Here is a 24787-nt window from a genome sequence, read left to right as displayed (position 1 = left end):
TCCTAAACTCTAGGTTCATAAACAAATACCTACCTGACATGTCCTCTTAGAAGTCTAACAGACATCTCAAATTATACATGTCCAAAAGTGGACTCTATCTTCAACAGCTATTTCACATATTGAAATACTTGTAATCTAAATTAAAGGCAACCCCTTCATTCAAGTTGCTTGGGCCAAAAAAATCCTAGAGTCATCCTTGATTCCCTTTTTTCTTTCATACTCCAGATCTAATGTATCAGGAAATCTTATTGGTCTTACATTCAAAATACATCCAGATCCCATTTACTTCTCACTCCTTCCACTACTCTCACCCAGAGTAAACCACCATCAATTCTTTTCATGCTTTACTTACAAAAGCCTCCAGTTGGCCTTCCTCCTAGAAAGGCCACCCTTCTCAGGGACCATAGTGATCCTCTTAAATTATAAATCAGACCAAATTATACTTATGTCCTTCAATGTTTCTTTATTTCATTTAGAGTAAGAACCAAAGTCCTTGCAATGGCTTGAGAAGCCCCATATGAGTAGATACCCTCATCTTACCCCCCAACATACACACCCCTATTACCTCTCTGACTTAATTTTTTGCTACTTTTCTCTTCTTTGCTGTATTTTAACCATTCTGGACTCCTTGCTTTTTTTTTAGAATACACCGGGCATACTCAGGCTTTATAGTATCTTCACTGTCTATTCCCTGTGCCTGGAACTTTCTTACTTTCTAGTTTCAGACATCCAGACATCTGTTTCTCTATCTCTCTCACCTTCTTCAAGTCCTTGCTCAAATGCCATCTTCCTAACCAATAATGAGGCTTACCCTAATCACCCTAGTTAACTTCAAAATTCCCAGGTGTTTCTTCTTTTTTTTTTTCTTTTTTTTAAGATTTTATTTATTTGTCAGAGAGAGAGTGAGAGAGCACAAGCAGGGGGAGCGGCAAGCAGAGGGAGAAGCAGGCTCCCCGCTGATCAAGGAGCCCGATGTGGGACTTGATCCCAGGGTCCTGGGATCATGACCTGAGCCAAAGGCAGACACTTAACCGACTAAGCCACTCAGGTGTTCCTAAAATTCCCAGGTGTTTCTGATCCTTCTTCATTATGCTCTAAATATCTTTTCCCATAGTGCTTCTTATTGCTAAGATACTCTATAATTTTATATATTTATATTAATTATCACTATGTTTTATTGTACAAATTCCTCTGCTAGAATACAAGCTCTGCAAATGAAGTGAATGTATCCATCTTTATCATGCTGTATCCCCAATGTTTAGTACAGTTCCTAACAGAGTAGGTACTCAAATATTTGTCAAATATATGAATGGCCCTTTTCTCTCAGGGACATTATAATTAGTGACTCAAATATCAGAAAACTATATATAATAAGATGGTAAACCAGTGACTCCTCAACTTATAAGCAAGTACTATGTCTCATCTCTTAGTGTTATTTAATTTCAGACATAGTATAATCTAAAATGCTAGGTGTTAAGAGGAGAGAGCGACATGGACTAAATTAGTTGAATAAATTTTCATGCAGATGATAGAATTTAAATGTATTTGTATGGATGATATTTAGACTGAGGATTTAGGTGAGAGGGTGGATGAGGTCAGGTAAAAATTGTAACATTAAATAAATATACTCAGAAAATAAGAGTTAAAAACAGTTTATATATTATATAAACGTCTTACATTCTGGTTTGCCTTTCATTTATGATCATAAGGATCAATGTTGCTATTATTATTGTTAGGCTCCATGTTTGATAATGACAAAATTGTTTGCTTCACTTAGACTCCATACTTATCTATTTCATGGGGAAAAACATTTGCTTTCATACTTCAATATCAACTTAAAACCAACTTAAAGCCTAACCCAAGATTTTAATGACAATTTAGTTTTGTTTTTTTATTTTGACACCAATAATTTTTTTATAACTAAAGTTGAAATCTATATTATATTTACAGGTTTAAGATCATTCTGTCAAGACTTAGTCATCTGCATTAGAAATAGATAAGATAGTCCAAATAAAAACAAACAGATAATCTAAAATCTAAACTTAGCTATGATTTTTCAACTTCTACCATGCTAGGCAGGAAAGACCCATATTTGATTGATTTCAGAATTCTCCTCTTTCCCTTCTTCTGCACACCCTCTGCAAGAATGATGGAGATGTGTAATGGTCAAATGGAGGAAGCAGGAAAGAGAACAAGAATGAATAATCCACAAAGTGGATAAGTTCTTGAATAACTGAAAGTCGAGCAGGAACTTTTTCAATCTAATTTCTTTTTAAAAAGGAAGGGCAAAGAATCAGATAAAGTAGTCAATTATATCTTTTCTACTTCAAGGTATTAATATTCTGTTAATGCAACTTTGGTTAATTCCATTACATTAAAAGTTTTGTTTCTGTTTTAAGTTCAGGATGCAGAAATGTCATTTCTCATTTGACAGTATTTCTGTGAACATACTCAAAATAGTTCTGTGGTATGGTTACTGAAGTGAACATATTGGGAAAATATTACCATAGTGTCTTAATTGAGACAATAAACATTTATTGGTATTATCAATTATTTGTGAATAGAACAATAGTCCATTTTAAAAACTAAATACACCATTTTGACTATATTTTGCCATGTAATTATTTTAGAGTACAGTTCTCATTGTTTTTTCAGCCTAGGTTTGAATCTTGTCTAAATATAATGAGCTTGAACCTCCAGGATTCCCAAAAGTGAACTCTTAATACCCTTGGAAGAGAGTTCCTTATAGGCCTGTATTAGAAAGCTTATGTGTTGTCTCAACTGAAAAACAGGGAGTAGAACTTGAATTGTAATGGTCTAAGTATGCTTGAGCCCCCCCATTTCCTACAGTTATCACAAGTAAAAATGGTTAAAATAGATATATTGTTAAAGTGGAGAGTATGTATCCCTCTATTTCTGGATGAATATATTTGAAAATCAAAACAAAGTTCATGTTAGAAAATGTGTGTGTGTACATATATATGTATATGCACATATCACAAATATAACCTTTTTTATAAATTGAAAACACTGTTTCAGAGGACCAGACAGATCAATCACAAAGACTGGTTGATAAAGGTGTGGATTCTATAATCAAATCTGTTATAATTTTAATAGGAAGGAACATAATGAAGTAAAAAGGAATAAAAGATATAGTGTTAAAAAATTGAATTAATTCCTACCTTTCATCTATAAACACCCATTAGTATTGATATAAGTTACCTAATCTTTGTTAATGCATGGTTCTTCATCCATAAAATGAAAATAATATTGCCTAATGTATCTTCCTCACAAGATTATTAAGAGAATTAAGTTATTTTATACAGTGGCATAGAGAAGAGTAAGTTACCTTAACTCTTATTAATACATGAATTTTATCTAGTATATATTAGGCACTTGTTAAATGCCAGACATGATACTAATTGCTTTATCTTCCTACCATCTAATACTCAGATCAACCCTGTGAATTAGACAAGAAATGAATAAGTGATGCTCAAATATTATATCATATAAGATTATATAGCTAGTTAAGTAACAACACTGAGATTCGTTCATGCTTCCAACCTGTGCTTTTAACTCTTTGCTAAACTACCTCTTCATGTTTAGATTGAACTATGAGTTAAAGATACGCTCTAGAACTTTTCCTAAACTCTAGGGCCCATATATTAGTACATATGGTAAAGTTTCCCTGGAAACGTTTTAGAGCATTTATCTCAGATACATGTTGATTAGATATTGGAAAATTCTTTCAGCACACTAATTCTTACTTATTTGCTTTGTTCTCTTAGGTGGATAAATTTTACAAATGTATTACCTCAAGCCAGCTCATTTTGATATTTGGTTCCTTTCTTGACTGAGACAGTCTGCTTCTATTTACTGTTGACCCTTGAATAACACAGGGGTTATGGGTGCCATTCCCCTGCACAGTTGATAATCCACATATAACTTTATACTCTCCCCAAACTTAACTACTAATAGCCTACTGTTGACTGGAAGCCTTTTCACATATTTTGCATATTAATTAGCCAATTAACACATATTTTGTATATTAAATGTATTAATACTGTATTCTTACAACCACATAAGTGAGAGAAATGTTAATAAAGAAAATACATTTACAGTACTGCATGTATTTATTGAAAAAAATTCATATATAAGTGGACCCTTACAGTTCAAATCCATGTTGTTCAAGGGTCAACTGTATTTCTAATAATTATAGATAACATTTATGCAGCACTTTGTGCCAATTACTTTATCTGCTTTATCTCTCTATCCTCACCACAACTCTCTTTAAAACCATTCATATAATCACCAATTTTCAAAGTAGGAAACTAAGAACATTTAAGTGACTTTCATAACATTATCCAGCCAGTAAGTGATGAAGATGGGATTCCATCTTAATTCAGTAGACTCTGCTTTGAACAACTTTAAGTTTGAACTGCAAAAAACATAATAAAAGTTTTTAAACAAATAATTTAGGAGTATTTTCACACAACAGGGAATTCCATTCTCAGTAGAAGATAAAGAATTACAGTGTTTTTCTTAAAATCTTTTTTTTTAAGATTATTTATTTATTTGACAGAGAGAGACACAGCGAGAGAGGGAACACAAGCAGGGGGAGTGGGAGAGGGAGAAGCAGGCTCCCTGCCGAGCAAGGAGCCCGATGTGGGGCTCGATCCTGGGACCCTGGGACCATGACCTGAGCTGAAGGCAGACGCGTAACGACTGAGCCACCCAGGCGCCCCTTAAAATCATTTTTTAATTTGCTTCTGTTTCCATGTCTTGGTTTATACATAATTTAAGGAAAATTCATCCTAAGGCAAGCACCTGTAGAGATAAGGCACCAGGTACACCAGTTTGCAATGAGCCCAAATTGTTGATCAAACAGAAAAAGGTAAAAGGGTAGATGAAGTCTTATCCCCCTGTTGTTTGCTGTTATCCAAAGTAAATATAAATACTAAGGGAAAATGTTGAGGACATCTCAAGGATTGACTTACTGACTTCTTTGCCATTTTATTAATGTCTAGTTAATGAGGTATCTATAGGTATTACGGCCTTTCCAAAAAAGGAAAATTGGCTTTTCTTATTCAATTTGTACATAATGCAGCTTTTACACTTCCTTCAGTTCTTATTAAGAAGCTGAAATACTTCAGCAATAACTTTAGGACAGCATAGTTTCTGATGAAATTTCACGTAGGGAGAAAAAACATGAGAAACATCCCCGTATTGTCTTTTATACCCTTCATTTGCAGTGGATAAGTGACCTGTCTTGGTTTGACTATCTTCCTGCTGCTTCACTGGGCTTCGAGGTTTTGTGGACATGGTCGTCTAGGTCAATGGAATCTAGTAAGGTGGAAGGCTTTCTTTCTTGTGTATCTATCATTAAAAAGTTCAACAAAAACCTACTGCAAAATGTTTCTTATCCTTTTGTCAGATATGAAGTAGTGAGCAGGACTAGTTCTTTATGGAAATTTTTACACCCTTAATAATCATGTCAAAAATGTAGAGCAGGTAGTACTGCAGGCATATAGGGATAACTTCATATTTCTGCCTTCTCTTCTTTTATAGGACCTACTATATTTGATTCACTTGTATCAATTGAAATATCCTCCACATCTCTTATTTCTCTGACCCTTACATTTATGGGTTAGGTTTGTGGCTTACTGATTTTCAGTTTTGTAGAAAGACCTATGTTTTTCTGTCACATAGCCTACAGCACAACTTTGACAGCAGATGAGCAGTTCAAGAGCGATGAGCCAGGCTGGCTATCTCAGAGACTCCAGAGAGGACCCAAGGAAGAGCTGCTCACCTCTTCACCCTTTCATGCAGTTGCAGAACTACACTCTGTGCAGCCAACAAGGAAGAACTGCATAAAATTTGTTAGAGACCCACATTAATTTGGGAATATATACTGGTTTTGTGATATATCCTTAGATATTTTTCACATGCATGTGTTCAATCTTCCCATCTTATAAAATAAAAGAAACAAAGATTTTGTCATCTGTTTTCTTTATATCTGCTGATATCCCCTTCCCCCAGTAGCAGCACTTAATGACCAAATACCTAATTATTTTTATTGCTTTAATTAGTATAGAGCCAAGATCTATCTCATGCCAAATATACAATTGTCTTCAATTTTATATCCAATTTCCTACTATTACTGTGATAAAATATTACTTAAATTTAAATTTTATTTTTAAAATGTATATATTATTTTTAATATGTATATATTATATAACATTATTATGTAACACTAATATATTATTACATTATTATACTTACTTAAATGATTATCCTAATGGTGTATTGATGCTATATCTATACTGTATGTTAATTCATAGTTTTAATTAATTATTCTTAATATTAGAACTGTAATTTAAAGAATTTTTGCTGGGACATTTTCATGTGCTTTTTTTTCTTTACATTTTAGGTGTACAAGAATTTCCAGAAAACATTAAGTGCTGTAAGTGTTTAACAATTATTGAAGCCAGTGTCAATCCCATTTCTAAGTGAGTATGAATGATTACATTTTATTTATATTTATGTTTCCATTGGATAATAATGTACCCAGATAAACAAAATTCACATAATAAATGAATTTTAAATACTGCATTTAAAATTCAATTTAATAGAATGATGAGGAAAAATAATCAAATCAGAATAGTTTAACAAAAGATGATTAAAAACATTGCTGAATAATGATGAAGGTCTAATTGGCACAAGATGGCATTACTTTGAAGTTAACTATGTCATCATTCTGTGGTTCTCAGGCAACATTCCATGAAAGAGCACTGAAATGAAAGAAACAGTTATTAGTTATGATCTTGGTAGAAAATTAACATCAAGGATCTAATGAAAGTTCAAGAGAGTACAAGAGTTTGAGATATTGATAGGTGCATGAAAATAGCTGATCATGTAGTTCCAGTTGGAAAATGAATTAAGTATAACCAGAAAAAGGGACTATTTGTGTACAAGGAAGAGTGGAAAGAGAATTCTATGAGGATAACAGAATGGAAGACTTGGATCGTAAAGGTGTTGTGATCAGAAATGGGGCATTGGTGCCCCTTTTGATCAGTTAGTAGAGAAATGCCATGGGAAGATGAGACCCAGCATATGTCAATGTTGGCAAATTATAGTTATGTCATAGGGATGGTGTGTGCTGTGCAATCAAATAGGTCAAGAAACAATGGAGTGAAGGCACCTGGGTGGCTCAGTTGGTTAAGCGACTGCCTTTGGCTCAGGTCATGATCCTGGAGTCCCGGGATTGAGTCCCGCATTGGGCTCCCCGCTCAGCAGGGAGTCTGCTTCTCCCTCTGACCCTCCCCCCTGCTCATGCTCTCTCTCTATCTCATTCTCTCTTTCAAATAAATAAATAAAATCTTTAAAAAAAAAAACAAACAATGGAGTGAATGGATTGGATAAGTCACGAATCTGAATGTTAAAGTCACTTAACAATAGAAGTGGACGTAAAACCTGGAAAGACAGTAGCAGCAATATCTGGAAGAGGTTGAAACAAATCAGCGGTATTGGGATGCAGATAATGAGTCTCAGTAAGACTAATATTATAATTATACAAAAACTGACAGTAGGATTTGAGAAAAACCTTAAGTCATCTGTTCATATTAAACTGGGGAGACTAGGAAAAACTGAAGCCCACTGGAAAGGCATTTAATGACTGGAGTGTTTTTTTGAAGAACAAAGGAAATTTATCAAAGGGAGTTTGAAGGGAAATTTTTCATCAATACAGTTGAGAAGAGGCTGTTTCTCTATGGGTCATGAGAAGAGGCTGTAGATGAGACTAGGAACAGAATATAAAAGAAGGAGATAAAGTTTAGATGGAGATCTTTACAGTGAATTGTTTGTAAAATAACTTAAGGCCTTTAGTAGAAAGTGTGGAACATCAAGAAATAAAATGTATTTGAAAGAGAACAACTTTTCCACCTCAAAAGTAGAATATGGAAGAGAAAAAAAACTGTGAAAAGTATTTTTCAAAACTCTTAAAGCAGAATGCAATTCTCTCAACAAAGAGTAGACATTACTAACTTTTCACATCAGGACTACAACCATATCCTTGACTTAAGTCATAATCCAGGGCAGATGATGAATTGTCTTGATTTCTAGTTCTTTAATCCTAATAGTTCATCTTATTTAGGAATCATGATAAAGTCTTTGGGAGTGGAAATCAGATGATAATTTATATCTTTATGAAGCTTCAAAACTATAGTTTTATTGGCTGTGTCTCTGAATTCCTTCCATACGTTTAGCTTTTTAAAAGATGAATATGACTTATTTCATTTAAAAATGCCTAACACTGAAAGCATTAAGTGGATTGGGAATTCATAAAAAATTACACAAAAGTCAATTTAAGTAGTATATTAATTTTAAAGATTTTTTAAAGATATAATTCATATACAGTAAAATTCACCTTTTAGCTTTATGGCTCAGTGAATTTTGGCAAATGTATACAGTTGTGCACCACCACTGTAATAAGATATAGACTATTTCCATCTCCCCAAAAAGTTCCCTCAGCTCAATCATCCACTTCTCTGATTTCTATACCCATGGTTTTGCCTTTTCCAAAATGTCAGATAAATGGTATCATACTTTTGTGTCTGACTTCTTTCACTTAACACAGTATTTTGAGATTTATCCACATTGGTTCAAGAATCGGTATTACATTCCTTTTTATTTCTAGGTAATATTCCATTGTATGGAAATACCACAATTTATTATCTATTCATCAATTGATAGACATTTAGGATGTTTGTTTCAGCATATGTTTTCTATTGGGTAAACACCTAGGAGGAGGGGTATACTGGGTAGTATGGTGTGTGTATGTTTAACCTATAAGAAATTTTCAAACCGTTTTCCAAAACAGCTACCCCATTGTCTTTCCCATCAGCAATTTATTAGAGTATCTGTTGTTCTTCATCTTTGTCAGAATTTGGTGCTATCGAGGCACCTGGGTGGCTCAGTTGGTTAAGAGTCTGCCTTCAACTCAGGTTGTGATCCAGGGGTCCTGAGATTGAGCCCCAAGTCTGGCTCCCTGCTCAGTGGGGAGTCTGCTTCTCCCACTCCCTCTGTTGCTCCCCTGGCTTGTGCTATCAAATAAATAAATTAAAAAAAAAGAATTTGGTGCTATCAGGTTTTTTTTTTTTCTATTTTTACCAACATACCTCATTGTGGCATTTCACTGTAGTTTTAATTTACATTTTTAATGTCCAGGTAATATGTTTTCATTTTCATGTATTTATTTACAATTTGTATTGCTTCTTCAGTAAAAGTTCAAATCTCTTGTTCATTTTTTTTAAAAGATTTATTTATTTATTTTAGAGAGAGAGAGAACACCCAGAGAGAGGGGCAGAGGGAGAGGGAGAGTCTCAAGCAAACTCCATGCTCAGCATGGAGCCTGACTCAGGGCTCATCTCATGACCCTAAGATCATGACCTGAAACGAAGCTAAGACTCAGATGCCTAACCAACTGCACCACCCAGATGCCCCACATCTCTTGTTCATTTTTATTGCCTTTTCTTCTTATTATTATTGAATTATAAGAATTCTGGGGGTACCTGGGTGGCTCAGTTGGTTAAGCCTCTGCCTTCGGCTCAGATCATGATCCCAGGGTCCTGGGATCAAGCCCCGCACATGGCTCCATGATCAGTGGGAGGTCTGCTTCTCCCTCTCCCTCTGCCCCTCCTCCCTGCTTGTGTTCTCTCTGTCTCTCACAAATAATCTTTTTTTAAAAAAAGAATTCTTTATATATTCTGACTAAAAGTCCTTTATTTGTATGCAAATAATTACTCCTATGACTTATCTTCTCATTTATATATTTTTTTTAGTTTTATTATGTTATGTTAATCACCATACATTACATCATTAGTTTTTGATGTAGTGTTCCATGATTCATTGTTTGCGTATAACACCCAGTGCTCCATTCTGTACGTGCCCTCTTTAATACCCATCACCGGCTAACCCATCCCCCCCCAGAACCCTCAGTTTGTTTCTCAGAGTCCATAGTCTTTCATGGTTCCTCCCCCCGCCACCAAATTTCCGCCCTTCATTTTTCCCTTCCTACTATCTTCTTCTTCTTTTTTTAACATATAGTGTATTATTTGTTTCAGAGGTAAATCTCCTTTTTAAAATAGTGGCTTTCAAAGAGAAGATTTTAATCATAAATTATTTTATTGGTTTATGCTTCTTCCTGTATAAGTGATCTTTGCTAAATTCATAGTCTTAAAGATTTTTCCCTATGCTTTCCTCTGGAACTTTTGAAGTTTAGGCTTTACACTTATGTCTATGATCTATTTAAAGCTAATTTTTAGGGGCACCTGGATGGCTCAGTCAGTTGAACATCAGGCTCTTGATTTCAGCTTAGGTCATGATCTCAGGGTGGTGGGCTCAAGCGCTGCATCTGGCTCCCTGCTCAGCTCAGAGTCTGCTTGTCCTTCTCCCTTCCCCTCTGTTCCCTCCCCCTGCTTGTTTGCTAGCTTGTTTGTTTGCATATGGATATCCATTTATTCCATTACCATTTGTTGAAAAAATTATCCTTTCTTCATAAAATTACTTAGTACTGTTTTTTGTAAATCAATTGATCATATGTGTTTGGATCCATTTCTGAATTTTCCATTTTGTACATTAATCTATATGCCTGTTCTTATATCAATTCCATACTGTCTTAATTACTATAGCTTTATGGTAATTCATACAATCAAGGAATGAGAGTCCTTAAACTTTATTCTTCTTTATCAAAATTATTTGGGCTATCTATACCTTTTGCTTTTCCATATAAATTTTATAATCAGCTTGCTATTGTCTACAAAAATGTAAAATCCATCTGGAATTTTAATAGAGATTACATTGAATCTATAAATCAATTTGGGCAGAATTAGCATCTCAAAAATATTGAATATTCCTATTCCTGAGAATAGTATATCTCTATAGTTACTTATATCTTTTAAAATTTCTTTTATCAGGGTGCCTGGGTGGCTCTGTAGGTTGGGTCGTGATCCCAGGGTCCTGGGATCCAGCATGATGTCGGGCTCTCTGCTGGGCTCTCTGCTCAGCAGGGAGCTTGCTTCTCCCTCTCCCTCTGCCTGCTGCTCTGCCTAGTGTGCTCTCTCTCTGTCAAGTAAATAAGTAGAAATCTTTAAAATAATAATAATGAAATAAAATTTCTTTTATCAATGCTTTGTAGATTTCAGCATATGAATCTTGTATATGATTCATTCATCTTATTCCAAGTATTTCATGTTTTTTGTGCAATTGCAAAAGATTGTTCCATTACTCAATTCTTTATTGTTAGTATATAGAAATATAATCAGGGGGGCGGAGCAAGATGGCGGAGGAGTAGGAGACCTGGATTTCCTCTGGTCTCAGGAATTCAGCTGGATAGGGATCAAACCATTCTGAACACCTACAAACTCAACAGGAGATCGAAGAAAAGAATAGCAACAACTCTCTGAATAGAAAAGCGACCACTTTCTGGAAGGTAGGACGTGCGGAGAAGTGAATCTGAGGCGATATTTGGGAAGATGGTGGGGGAGGGGTCTTCCGTCGGCTGCTTCTGGGCAAGTGATAGAGCCGCAGAGCACAAAATTGGAACTTTTAGAAGTCTGCTCCGCTGAGGGACGTCGCTCCAGTGGCTAAGCGGGGGGTGGAAACCTCGCGGGACAGTGTGGTCTCAGGACCCTCGGGGTCACAGAAAGACCGGGGGTGCCTGAGTGCGCCAGAGCTCCCAGGTATCGGAGCGGGGAAGCCGGCTGCAGAGGCGGAGCCGAGGCGCAGGCTCTCAACTCGGGGTTGCCATAAACCGTGATCTGCGGCACAGTCGGTCCACTGCTCCTCCAGCAGGGACCCAACAAGCGGCAGATCCAGGCAGATTCCCCTTCCTCCCCCAGGAGGAGCGGCGCGGGAGTGCACCACAGGGATCTGCTGGGTTTGGAGACTCCACACCGAGTCGGGTGCCAGAGATAGAAATGCTCAGTCCCAGGCCGGGTGAGCATGGAGTGCGGCCGGAGACTGGGGAGACGGGAGTGACTGACAGCTTTTCTCTGGGGGCTCACTGAGGAGTGGGGCCCCGAGTTCTCGGCTCCTCCGGGGTGGAGATTGGGAGGCCGCCATTTTCACTCTCGTCCTCCAAAGCTGTACAGAAAGTTTGCAGGGAACAAAAGCTCCGGAGAGCAAACCCGAGCAGATTACTTAACCCTGACCGGGCAAGGGTGGGGCAATACACCTCCGGCAAAGACATTTGGGAACCACGGCAACAGGCCCCTCCCCCAGAAGATCAGCAAGAAAAGCCAGCCAAGACCAAGTTTACCGATCAATGAGAATGGCAGAACTCCAGCGCTAGGGGAATAATGCACATAAAATCCATGGCTTTTTTACCATGATTCTTTAGTCTTTCAAAGTTAATTTTTTTAACTGTCTTTTTTTTTTTTTGAATTTTTCTTTTTCCCTTTTTCAACCAACATCTTATCAATCCCTTTTTTAAAAAACATTTTTATTTTTCATTTTTAGAGTCATATTCTATCCCTTCATAGTAGTTACCCTTATTTTTGGCATATATATATAAGTTGTTCTCTCTTTAAAATTTTGAGATAGTTTCTTCTAACAGATCAAAATATACCCTAAATCTCTAGTGTATGGTTTGTTCTACTCTCCTGCCTGATCACATTCTCTCCCTTTTTTTTCTTTTTTTTTTGAAATCCTCCTCTTTCTTTTTTCAAACAACTTATCAATTCCTTTTATAAAATTTTTTATAATTTTCATCTTTATAGTCATATTCCATCCCTTATCATATCAACCCTTATTTTTGTACATATATAAGTTTTTCTTTCTTTAAAATTTTGGGAGGCACCTTCTTCTAACAGACCAAAATACACCCAAAATCTAGTGTGTGACACTGATCTATGCACCAGCCTGATCATATTTGATCATATTCTGTTTTTTTTGTTTTGTTCTGTTTTTGTTTGTTTTTATCTTTTTCTTTTCTTTTTCTTTTTTCTTTCTTTCCCTTTCTTTTCCCCCAGCTTCAGGTCTTTTCTGACTTGTTTAGAGTATATTTTCTGGGGACGTTGTTACCCTGTTAGGATTTTGTTCTCTCATTCATCTGTTCTCCTCTGGACAAAATGACAAGATGGAAAAAATCACGTCAACAAAAAGAACAAGAGGTAATACTGACTGCCAGGGACCTACTCAATACGGACATTAGTACAATGTTGGACCTAGAGTTCAGAATCATGACTTTAAAGATACTAGCTGGGCTTGAAAAAAGCATGGAAGTTAATGGAGAAACCCTTTCTGGAGAAATAAAAGAACTAAAATCTAACCAAGTCAAAATCAAAAAGGCTATTAATGAGGTGCAATAAAAAATGAGTGCACTAACTCCTAGAATAAATGAGGCAGAAGAAAGAATCAGTGATATAGAAGACCAAAGGATGGAAAATAAAGAAGCTGAGAAAAAGAGAGATAAACAACTACTGGATCATGAGGGCAGAATTCGAGAGATAAGCGATGCCATAAGACGAAACAACATTAGAATAATTGGGATCCCAGAAGAAGAAGAAAGAGAGAGAGGGGCAGAAGGTATATTGGAGCAAATTATAGCACAGAACTTCCCTAATTTGGGGAAAGAAACAGGCATCAAAATCCAGGAAGCACAGAGAACCCCTCTCAAAATCAATAAAAATAGGTCAACACCCCGACATCTAATAGTAAAACTTACGAGTCTCAGAGACAAAGAGAAAATCCTGAAAGCAGCTCGGGAGAAAAGACATGTAACCTACAATGGTAGAAACATTAGATTGGCAACAGACCTATCCACAGAGACCTGGCAGGTTAGAAAGGACTGGCATGATATATTCAGAGCACTAAAAGAGAAAAGTATGTAGCCAAGAAAACTATATCCAGCTAGGCTGTCATTGAAAACAGAAGGAGAGATAAAAAGCTTCCAGGACAAACAAAAACTAAAAGAATTTGCAAACCCAAACCAGCCCTACAAGAAATATTGAAAGGGGTCCTCTAATCAAAGAGAGAGCCTAAAAGCAACATAGACCAGAAAGGAACACAGACAATATTCAGTAACAGTCACCTTACAGGCAATACAATGGCACTAAATTCATATCTTTCAATAGTTACCCTGAATGTAAATGGGCTAAATGCCCCAATCAAAAGACACAGGCTATCAGATTGGATTAAAAAACAAGACCCATCGATATGCTGTCTGCAAGAGACTTATTTTAGACCCAAAGACACCCCCAGATTGAAAGTGAGGGGGTGGAAAACCATTTACCCTGCTAATGGACATCAAAAGAAAGCTGGGGTGGCAATCCTTATATCAGACAAATTAGATTTTTTTTTTTTTTTTTAAGATTTTTATTTATTTATTTGAGAGAGAGAATGAGATAGAGAGAGCATGAGAGGGTCAGAGGGAGAAGCAGACTCCCTACCGAGCAGGGAGCCTGATGTGGGACTCGATCCCGGGACTCCAGGATCATGACCTGAGCCGAAGGCAGTCGCTTAACCAACTGAGCCACCCAGGCACCCTGGACAAATTAGATTTTAAACCAAAGACTGTAATAAGAGATGAGGAAGGACACTATATCCTACTTAAAGGGTCTATCCAACAAGAAGATCTAACAATTGTAAATATCTATGCCCCTAACATGGGAGCAGCCAATTATATAAGCCAATTAATAATAAAAACAAAGAAACACATTGACAACAATACAATAATAGTGGGGGACTTTAACAACCCCCCTCACTGAAATGGACAGATCGTCTAAGCAAAAGATCAACAAGGAAATAAAGACTTTAAATGACACACTGGACCAAATGGACTTCACAGACATATTCAGAACATTCCATCCTGAAGCAACGGAATACACATTCTTCTCTAGTGCCCATGGAACATTCTCCAGAATAGATCACATCCTAGGTCATAAATCAGGTCTCAACTGGTACCAAAAGATTGGAATCATTCCCTGCCTATTTTCAGACCACAATGCTTTGAAACTAGAACTCAATCACAAGAGGAAAATCAGAAAGAACTCAAATACATGGAGACTAAAGAGCATCCTACTACAAAATGAATAGGTCAATCAGGAAATTAAAGAAGAACTTAAAAAGTTCCTGGAAACAAATGAAAATGAAAGCACAACTGTTCAAAATCTTTGGGATACAGCAAAGGCAGTCCTGAGAGGAAAGTATATAGCAATGCAAGCCTTTCTCAAGAAACAAGAAAGCCTTTCTCAAATACACAATGTAACCCTACACTTAAAGGAGCTGGAGAAAGAACAGTAAATAAAGCCTAAACCCAGCAGGAGAAGAGAAATAATAAAGATCAGAGCAGAAATCAATGAAATAGAAACCAAAAGAACAGTAGAACAGATCAACGAAACTAGGAGCTGATTCTTTGAAAGAATTAACAAGATTGATGAACCCCAGGCCAGACTTATCAAAAAGAAAAGAGAAATGACCCAAATCAACAAAATCATGAATGAAAGAGGAGAGATCACAACCAACACCAAAGAAATACAAACAATTATAAGAACGTATTATGAGCAACTCTATGCCAGCAAATTAGATAATCTGGAAGAAATGGATGCATTCCTAGAGATGTATCAACTACCAAAACTGAAGCAGGAAGAAATAGAAAACCTGAACAGACCTATAACCACTAAGGAAATTGAAGCAGTCATCAAAAATCTCCCAAAACACAAAAGCCCAGGGCCAGATGGCTTCCCAGGGGAATTCTACCAAACATTTAAAGAAGAATTAATACCTATTCTTCTGACACTGTTCCAAAAAATAGAAATGGAAGGAAAACTTCCAAACTTGTTTTATGAGGCCACCATTACCTTGATCCCAGAACCAGACAAAGACCCCATCAAAAAGGAGAATTACAGACCAATATCCTTGATGAACATAGATGCAAAAATTCTCACCAAAATACTAGCCAATAGGATCCAACAGTACATTAAAAGGATTATTCACCACGACCAAGTGGGATTTATCCCTGGGCTGCAAGGTTGGTTCAACATCCGCAAATCAATCAATGTGATACAATACATTAATAAAAGAAAGAACAAGAACCATATGATCCTCTCAATAGATGCAGAAAAAGCATTTGACAAAGTACAGCATCCTTTCTTGATCAAAACTCTTCAGAGTATAGGGATAGAGGGTACATACCTCAATATCATAAAAGCCATCTATGAAAAACCTACAGTGAATATCATTCTCAGTGGGGAAAAACTGAGAGCTTTCCCCCTAAGGTCAGGAACATGGCCGGGATGTTCACTATCACCACTGCTATTCAACATAGTATTAGAAGTCCTAGCCACAGCAATCAGACAACAAAAAGAAATCAAAGGCATCCAAATCAGCAAAGAAGAAGTCAAACTCTCACTGTTTGCAGATGATATGATACTTTATGTGGAAAACCCAAAAGACTCCACCCCAAAACTGCTAGAACTCATACAGGAATTCAGTAAAGTGGCAGGATATAAAATCAATGCACAGAAATCAGTTTGTATTTCTATACACCAACAACAAGACAGAAGAAAGAGAAATTAACGAGTCGATCCCATTTACAATTGCAGCCAAAACCATAAGATACCTAGGAATAAATGTAACCAAAGAGGCAAAGGATCTGTACTCAGAAAACTATAAAATACTCATGAAAGAAATTGAGGAAGACACAAAGAAAATGTTCCGTGCTCATGGATTGGAAGAACAAATATTGTGAAGATGTCAATGCTACCTAGAGCAATCTACACATTCAGTGCAATCCCCATCAAAATACCATCCACTTTTTTCAAAGAAATGGAACAAATAATCCTAAAATTTGTATGGAAACAGAAAAGAACCCGAATAGCCAAAGGAATGTTGAAAAAGAAAAGCAAAGCTGGCGACATCACAATTCCGGACTTCCAGCTCTATTACAAAGCTGTCATCATCAAGACAGTATGGTACTGGCACAAAAACAGACACATAGATCAATGGAACAGAATAGAGAGCCCAGAAATGGACCCTCAACTCTATGGTCAACTAATCTTGGACAAAGCAGGAAAGAATGTCCAATGGAAAAAAGACAGTCTCTTCAACAAATGGTGTTGGGAAAATTGGATAGCCACATGCAGAAGAATGAAACTGGACCATTTCCTTACACCACACACAAAAATAGACTCCAAATGATTGAAAGACCTCAATGTGAGACAGGAGTCCATCAAAATCCTAAAGGAGAACACAGGCAGCAACCTCTTTGACCTCAGCTGCAGCAACTTCTTCCTAGAAACATCGCCAAAGGCAAGGGAAGCAAGGTCAAAAATGAACTCTTGGGACATCATCAAGATAAAAAGCTTTTGCCCAGCAAAAGAAACAGTCAACAAAACCAAAAGACAACTGACAGAATGGGAGAAGATATTTGCAAATGACATATCCGATAAAGGGCTAGTATGTAAAATCTATAAAGAACTTATCAAACTCAACACCCAAAGAACAAAGAATCCAATCAAGAAATGGGCAGAAGACATGAACAGACATTTTTCCAAAGAAGACATCCAAATGGCCAACAGACACATGAAAAAGTGCTCAACATCGCTCGGCATCAGGGAAATCCAAATCAAAACCTCAATGAGATACCACCTCACACCAGAGAGAATGGCTAAAATTAACAAGTCAGGAAACGACAGATGTTGGCGGGGATGCAAAGAAAGGGGAACCCTCCTACACTGTTGGTGGGAATGCAAGCTGGTGCAACCACTCTGGAAAACAGTATGGAGGTTACTCAAAAAGTTGAAAATAGAACTACCATTCGATCCAGCAATTGCACTACTGGGTATTTACCCCAAAGATACAAATGTAGGGATCCGAAAGGGTACGTGCACCCCGATGTTTATAGCAGCAATGTCCACAATAGCCAAACTGTGGAAAGAGCCAAGATGTCCATTGATAGATGAATGGATAAAGAAGAGGTGGTATATATATACAATGGAATATTATGCAGCCATCAAAAGGAATGAGATCTTGCCATTTGCAACGACGTGGATGGAACTGGAAGGTGTTATGCTGAGCGAAATAAGTCAATCAGAGAAATACTTGTATCATATGACCTCACTGATATGAGGAATTCTTAATCTCAGGAAACAAACTGAGGGTTGCTGGAGTGGGGGTGGGTTGGGAGGGATGGGGTTGCTGGGTGATAGACACTGGGGAGGGTATGTGCTATGGTGAGCGCTGTGAATTGTGCAAGGCTGTTGAATCACAGATCTGTACCTCTGAAACAAATAATGCAATATATGTTAAGAAAAAAAAAAGAAGAAGAAGAAGATAGCAGGAGGGGAAGAATGAAGGGGGTAAATCGGAGGGGGAGACGAACCATGAGAGACGATGGACTCTGAAAAACAAACTGAGGGTTCTAGAGGGGAGCGGGGTGGGATGATGGGTTAGCCTGGTGATGGGTATTAAAGAGGGCACGTTCTGCATGGAGCACCGGTTGTTATTCACAAACAATGAATCATGGAACACTACATCAAAAACTAATGATGTAATGTATGGTGATTAACATAACAATAAAAAAATTAAAGAAAAAAAAGAAATATAATCAGTTTTTCTTTATCAATTGTATATCCTGCAATCTCACTAAATTCACTTATTTTAGTAGATATTTTGTAGATTTGGGGCTATTTCTTACGTGGACTATCATGCACCTATGAATGTAGACAGTTTTGTTTTTTGGGTTTTTTTCCATCATTTTCAACCTATGTGCCTTTTATTTATTTCTCTTTCTTGCTTGCTTTCTTTCTTTCTTTCTTCCTTTCTTTCTTTCTATTCTTTTTATTTCTTTATTGTGCTGGACAGGACCTCCTGTACAATGTTGAATAAAGGAGGTTAAAAGAGACATTGCCTTGTTCCCACCATAGGGAGAAAGCATTCAGACTTTCACCATTATGTATGATTGTTACTTGTTGTTTTTTCATTCATGCCTTTTATCAGGTTGGGGAAATTTTCAATAACCCATTCCTCATTTCCTTTTGAGCTCTCCACAGCAGGTTACTCAAAGTTTAGGTTTCTACTTTCAATCTTTACAAAGAAATCTAAGCTTTTTCTGTGATGTCCTTCAACAATTGTTAAGTCTCTTGACCACCAGCCACTCCACGTTTTTAGGAACTTATTACAGCAGAATCCCAGGTCCAGATACCATAATCTGTGTTAGTTTTCTAATACTATGTAAGAAATTACCATTAGTTTAGTGGCTCAAACAACACATATTTATTATCTCTCAATTTCTGTGGGTTAGGAATCTGGGTATGTAATAGCATGATTCCCTGCCTCAGAGTTTCACCAAGCTACAATCAAGGTATCAGTCAAGATGTATTCTCATCTGGAGACTCAATGGAAGAAGAATCTACTTTCAAGTTCATTCAGGTTATTGGCAGAATTCATTTACTTGCTATTATAAAGTTGAGAGCCCCAGCTTTTTGCTGGCTGTCAGCTCAAGGCCACGCTTGGATCCTAGAGGCTGGTACAGTTCCCAGCCATGTTGACCTTCTCCATAAGCAGTTCACAACCTGGCAGCTTGTTTCTTTAAGGTCAGCAGCTGAGTAGAGTTAATATTCTAGCAAGACAGTATTATGTAATATAGTTATGAAGTGACATCTCATATTTTCCATATTCTATTGATTAGAAGCAAGTCACAAGTCTTATCACACTTAAAGGAAAATTATACAAGGTCATGAACATCAGGAAGTGAGGGTCATGGAGGCCACCTTGGAATCTGTCCACCACATATTTGATATCTGGTTTGCTGAGACTTTTTATTATCAATGGATATTGAATTTTGTCAAAACTCTTTTTTTTTTTAAACATATATAGACATGATGATATGCTTTTTTTTTTCTTTTTCGGTGTAATGATATGGTGATTCAATGATACACTGAATGATATGGTGATTCAATGATACATTGAATGGTTTTTGAATGTTGATCCAAATTTGCATTTCAGGAATAAACCTTACTTGATCAGGAAGTATTAAATACTTTTTCAAATAAATTAATGGCCATTATTTTTTAATAAATTAATTGACTTGCTACTTTTCTTATCTATATTCATGAAGCATATTAGTCTGAAATTTCTTTTCTTATAATTTCTTTGCCTGGTTTTGGTAACAGGGTAAAACTAGCCTCATAAAAATAGTTGGGAAACATTCTCTTCTATTTTCTGTAAGAGTTTGTATAGAATTGGGATTATTTCCTTCTTAAGTATTGGTAGAATTTGCCAGTGCAGCCCTCTGAGCCTGGACTTCTCTTGACAGGAAAGTTTTTAATTACAAATTTAATTTCCATAATAACTATAGGGTTATTCGAATTACCTATTTTTTCTTGAGTGATCTTTGATAGTTGGTGATTTTCAAGAATTTGTACATTCATATAAGTTTTCAAATTTATTGGCATCAAATTTTTTTATAATGTTCTTTTATCAACCCTTTAATATCTATGGGTTCTCTAGTGGTGCTCTCTTTCATTCGTAGCATCCATAATTTGTGTCTTCTTTTTTTTTTTTTTTTTTTTTTGCTTTATCAGTCTGACTAGAGATCTGTCAATTTTGTTGCTCTTTTCAAAAAGCCATATTTGAGGGGCGCCTGGGTGGCTCAGTCATTAAGCGTCTGCCTTCGGCTCAGGTCATGATCCCAGGGTCCTGGGATCGAGCCCACATCGGGCTCCCTGCTCGGCGGGAGGCCTGCTTCTCCCTCTCCCACTCCCCCTGCTTGTGTTCCTGCTCTCCCTATCTCTCTCTCTGTGAAATAAATAAATAAAATCTTAAAAAAAAAAAAAAGTCACCATATAAAAAAAAAAGCCATATTTGAGTTTCATTGGTTTTTCTTTTGCTTTTCTGTTCATTTTCTTTGACTTAAGAAATTTATGAAGTAGTAAGTCATGAAGAACCTGGAATAAAATAATTATAGTTCTGAGTATTGTCATCTTAGTTTTAGTTTTAAATGTGAACTTTATAGTATATTCTAAATGCCTTACCCAAGTCATTGGTGAAAATTATCATAATAAAACTGAAAACAACTGCTTAATGAGAAAAGCATGAACCAACATTTACTGTGAGTCTATCATGTCTCAGACTTTCATGTCTCAGACTTTTAGATACATTATTTCATTTTCATCTTTACAGCAACCTCATAAAGTAGGTAAACATTATCTACATACCCTTTTACAGATAGAAACACATGAAGATAGCATTTAAGTTCCTGGGATCCTTTCACTGAATTTCACCAATTCTGAAGAAATATTTGATTTTGGTTTAAATTAAAAGATACATTTTGAAAATTTTGACACATTTTAATGCATAACAATAAGGACATTGCTAATAAATTATGGCATATCTACTGGATGGATACAAAGATTATATATAGGGTAACCATATGTCTCTGTTTGCTCAAGTCATCCCAGTTTACTCCTCTTGATGTGACATGATTAATAATAGTTCATTTTTAACTCTCAAAAATGTCCTACTTTGAATGATAGATTATGTCACTCTGATTATACAGCAAAATTGAAAGATAATTACAAAGTAAAGGGAGAAATCATGACACAGTTTTGCAGTGATATTAAAACATTTAATTGGAAACTAGATTTAAAATACATGAAATGGTAATGATGGTTGTGTTAAGAAAATAGAATTATGAGCAGTATTTTTCTTTTCTCCTTATATTCCAAATATTCTATAATATTATTTTATTTATTTTATAATTTTACAATGTGTAAATAAAAATATGTAGATGTAACGTATCTTTTCAGTTAGAGATTTTACATTGGCTCCTTGATCACAGTTTTAAAAACCCATAATGTAATTTGATTTAACTGTTATATTAGGGGGTCAAATGCCTATAATATATTTTCATTTAACTTTAAAGTAAATGCAATTAGAAAAAAATGTTGAAACCAGGATGTCGGTAGCCAATCTTAATTTGCCTATTCTAACAATAAAGTTAGCATTAATAAAAGTATTTAAATTAGTATTTTAGTTAATATTGAAAGATCAGAATAAAAGTAATACCAAGGACAAGTAATACAATTGCTCTCATTTACTGAGTTCTTACTGTGGGGGAGGTAATCATTTAATCACTAAAGCAACTCCAGAAGTGGATAATAGTATCATCATTTTACAAATAAGGAAATTGAGTCTTGCAAAGATTTATAAAGGTCACAGAGATCACAATTGAAAGAACTGTGATTCAAACCCAGGTCTTATAACATCAATGCCCATGTGCTCAACCACTAAACTATATGGGTGTCTGTTTTATTATACTTTCTTTGTGTAGTTTGAATATGCCATTTTAATTTAAGTGATTAGTGAATGTGTTTCTTTAGTGGAGAGAGAATTATTTACCAATATACATAAAGCATTTCTTCTTTGAATTCTTTATTAGATCAGTCCAATGTGGAAAACCTCAGTTACTTTTTTTTTTTTTAAGATTTTGTTTATTTATTTGACAGAGAGAGCGAGAGAGCACAAGCAGGGGGAACAGTAGAGGGAGAGAGAGAAGCAGGCTCCCTGCCAAGCAGGGAGCCGGACGCGGGGCTCAATCCCAGGACCCTGAGATCACAACCCGAGTCCAAGGCAGACGCCCAACCATCTGAGCCACCCAGGAGGCCCATCAGTTGCTTTTTTTTTTTTTAATTACTTTCTATATTTTTTTTACATTTTTTAAATTTTATTATGTTACGTTAATTACCATACATTACATCATTAGTTTTTGATGTAGTGTTCCGTGATTCATTGTTTGCGTATAACACCCAGTACTCCATTCAGAATGTTATTTTTGGATAGTAAAGTCATTCATTATTGAGAGTTCCCTAACTTAGGTTAAATGTTGGATTTCACTGAAGAGCTTGGAGGAGGATAAAGACAACCCATGATTGTCATCTTCATCAAGTTTATCTAGCTTACTAAGGAATATCTTCTTCCTCACCACTCCTTGTACATTCCTCTGGAAATGGTGATATTGATAAGTGGGGCCATTGTCTCTATTAGAAGCTACAAAATTGTACCATAAAGTTAAAAATAAATAAAATTATTTTCTTTAGCATACCTACTGACTTTACATATTTTTCGAATGTTTTCAAACTACAATACTAGCTCATTGAGGACATTTTTAAAATTCATTGTCTTCAAACAATTTGTAATTTATCCATGGAATAGAAAATAGATATTGTACAAAGCAATTGGTATAAGCAGTTTGGTGTAAAGTAATTGGTAAAACTTTGCTAAATCTATGAGTAGAATTCTGTAGAGAAAGTGAGGAAGAAGACATTAATTTTGAATATAAGCACACAGTAACCAATAAATTCTTGTTGAAGTGAATTGAAATAAAAATATACATGGTATTAAATAAGACCTACTGTATAAACAAGACTTTAACTCTACATTTTTTTTAAAAGAAAGTTTTGATATAAAATGTCAACACATCTTTATTACCAGGCTGAAAAAACTATCTTACTTTGTATTCTGGTTTTTCATATAACTTATTTTTAGCAGTCCCAATTTTACAGTTGGAACCTGCACAGTGCGGTCAATTCTTAAATCCTTAAAGAAGTGTTTTATATAAGAAACCAGATTTCCTGGGACGCCTGGGTGGCTCAGTTGGTTAAGCGACTGCCTTCGGCTCAGGTCATGATCCTGGAGTCCCGGGATCGAGTCCCGCATCAGGCTCCCTGCTCAGCAGGGAGTCTGCTTCTCCCTCTGACCCTCCTCCCTCTCATGCTCTCTGTCTCTCATTCTCTCTCTCTCAAATAAATAAATAAAATCTTTAAAAAAAAAAAAAAAAAAAAGAAACCAGATTTCCTTACCACATTAAAAAAAAGTCTTTGCCAGAGAAACAGCAATAAAGAACTATATTTTTGATCAAAGAAGTAGTATAATGTAATACCATTTAGTGCACATACATACGCAGAATAGTAGACTAAGGGAAGCTGGACTAGTTCAAACTGTCCTTAAAACTAGGAAATCAGCATTTTAAAGCTTTTTTATGTATTAATAGTCACCATGTTAAAGTAAATTATTAGATCAAAGGTTTTAACATTCTTGTCATTTTACATGTATTAATCTTTTTAAAAAAGTCATTGGGGAGGGTTTGTGCTGTGGTGAGCGTTGTGAATTGTGTAAGACTGTTGAATCACAGACCTGTACCTCTGAAACAAATAATACATTATATGTTAAAAAAAAAAAAAAGAAGAAGAAGAAGAAGATAGCAGGAAGGGAAGAATGAAGGAGGGGAAATCGGAGGGGGAGACGAACCATGAGAGACTATGGACTCAATGAAACAAACTGAGGGCTCTAGAGGGGAGGGGGGTGGGGGGATGGGTTAGCCTGGTGATGGGCATTAAGGAGGGCACGTACCGCATGGAGCACTGGGTGTTTATACGCAAACAATGAATCATGGAACACTACATCAAAAACTAATGATGTAATGTATGGTGATTAACATAACATAATAAAAAAATAATAAAATAAATAAAATAAAATAAAAAATAAAAAAGTCATAAATGATACTTTCTTTCCAGTGAGTATAGGAACCATAAGGACATTAGAGTAAGATAGTAATTAAATGTATATTGAAATCTATTGGACATCTGTACCATTATCATAAATACTATCAGGACATGAGCTAATGTATTACAACAAAAGATAACTTAGAGAAAAACAACAATCTCCCATAGATTTTTTTAATCCTATAGAATAAAATTCAAACCTTGGAGTCAAACATTCAGTACCCTCT

The 24787-nt window shown here is 36.0% G+C and overlaps 1 protein-coding gene across 11 annotated transcripts in view; it reads left to right on the top strand.

The window, feature by feature from the left end:
• The window catches only part of LRRC7 (leucine rich repeat containing 7), a 524922-nt gene that overhangs the window by 249411 nt on the left and 250724 nt on the right, over positions 1 to 24787 (top strand). For all 11 annotated transcript variants that reach the window (XM_078072925.1, XM_078072926.1, XM_078072928.1 and 8 more), the window contains one exon: positions 6431 to 6509. In XM_078072925.1, the coding sequence (XP_077929051.1) occupies positions 6431 to 6509 (79 nt within the window). The remainder of the gene's footprint in view (positions 1 to 6430; positions 6510 to 24787) is intronic.

The sequence above is a fragment of the Halichoerus grypus genome, chromosome 5, assembly GCF_964656455.1.
Source record: "Halichoerus grypus chromosome 5, mHalGry1.hap1.1, whole genome shotgun sequence".
Taxonomy (NCBI): domain Eukaryota; kingdom Metazoa; phylum Chordata; class Mammalia; order Carnivora; family Phocidae; genus Halichoerus; species Halichoerus grypus.
Note: the sequence above shows the minus strand (reverse complement) of the source record. Positions and strands in the feature narration are given on the sequence as shown.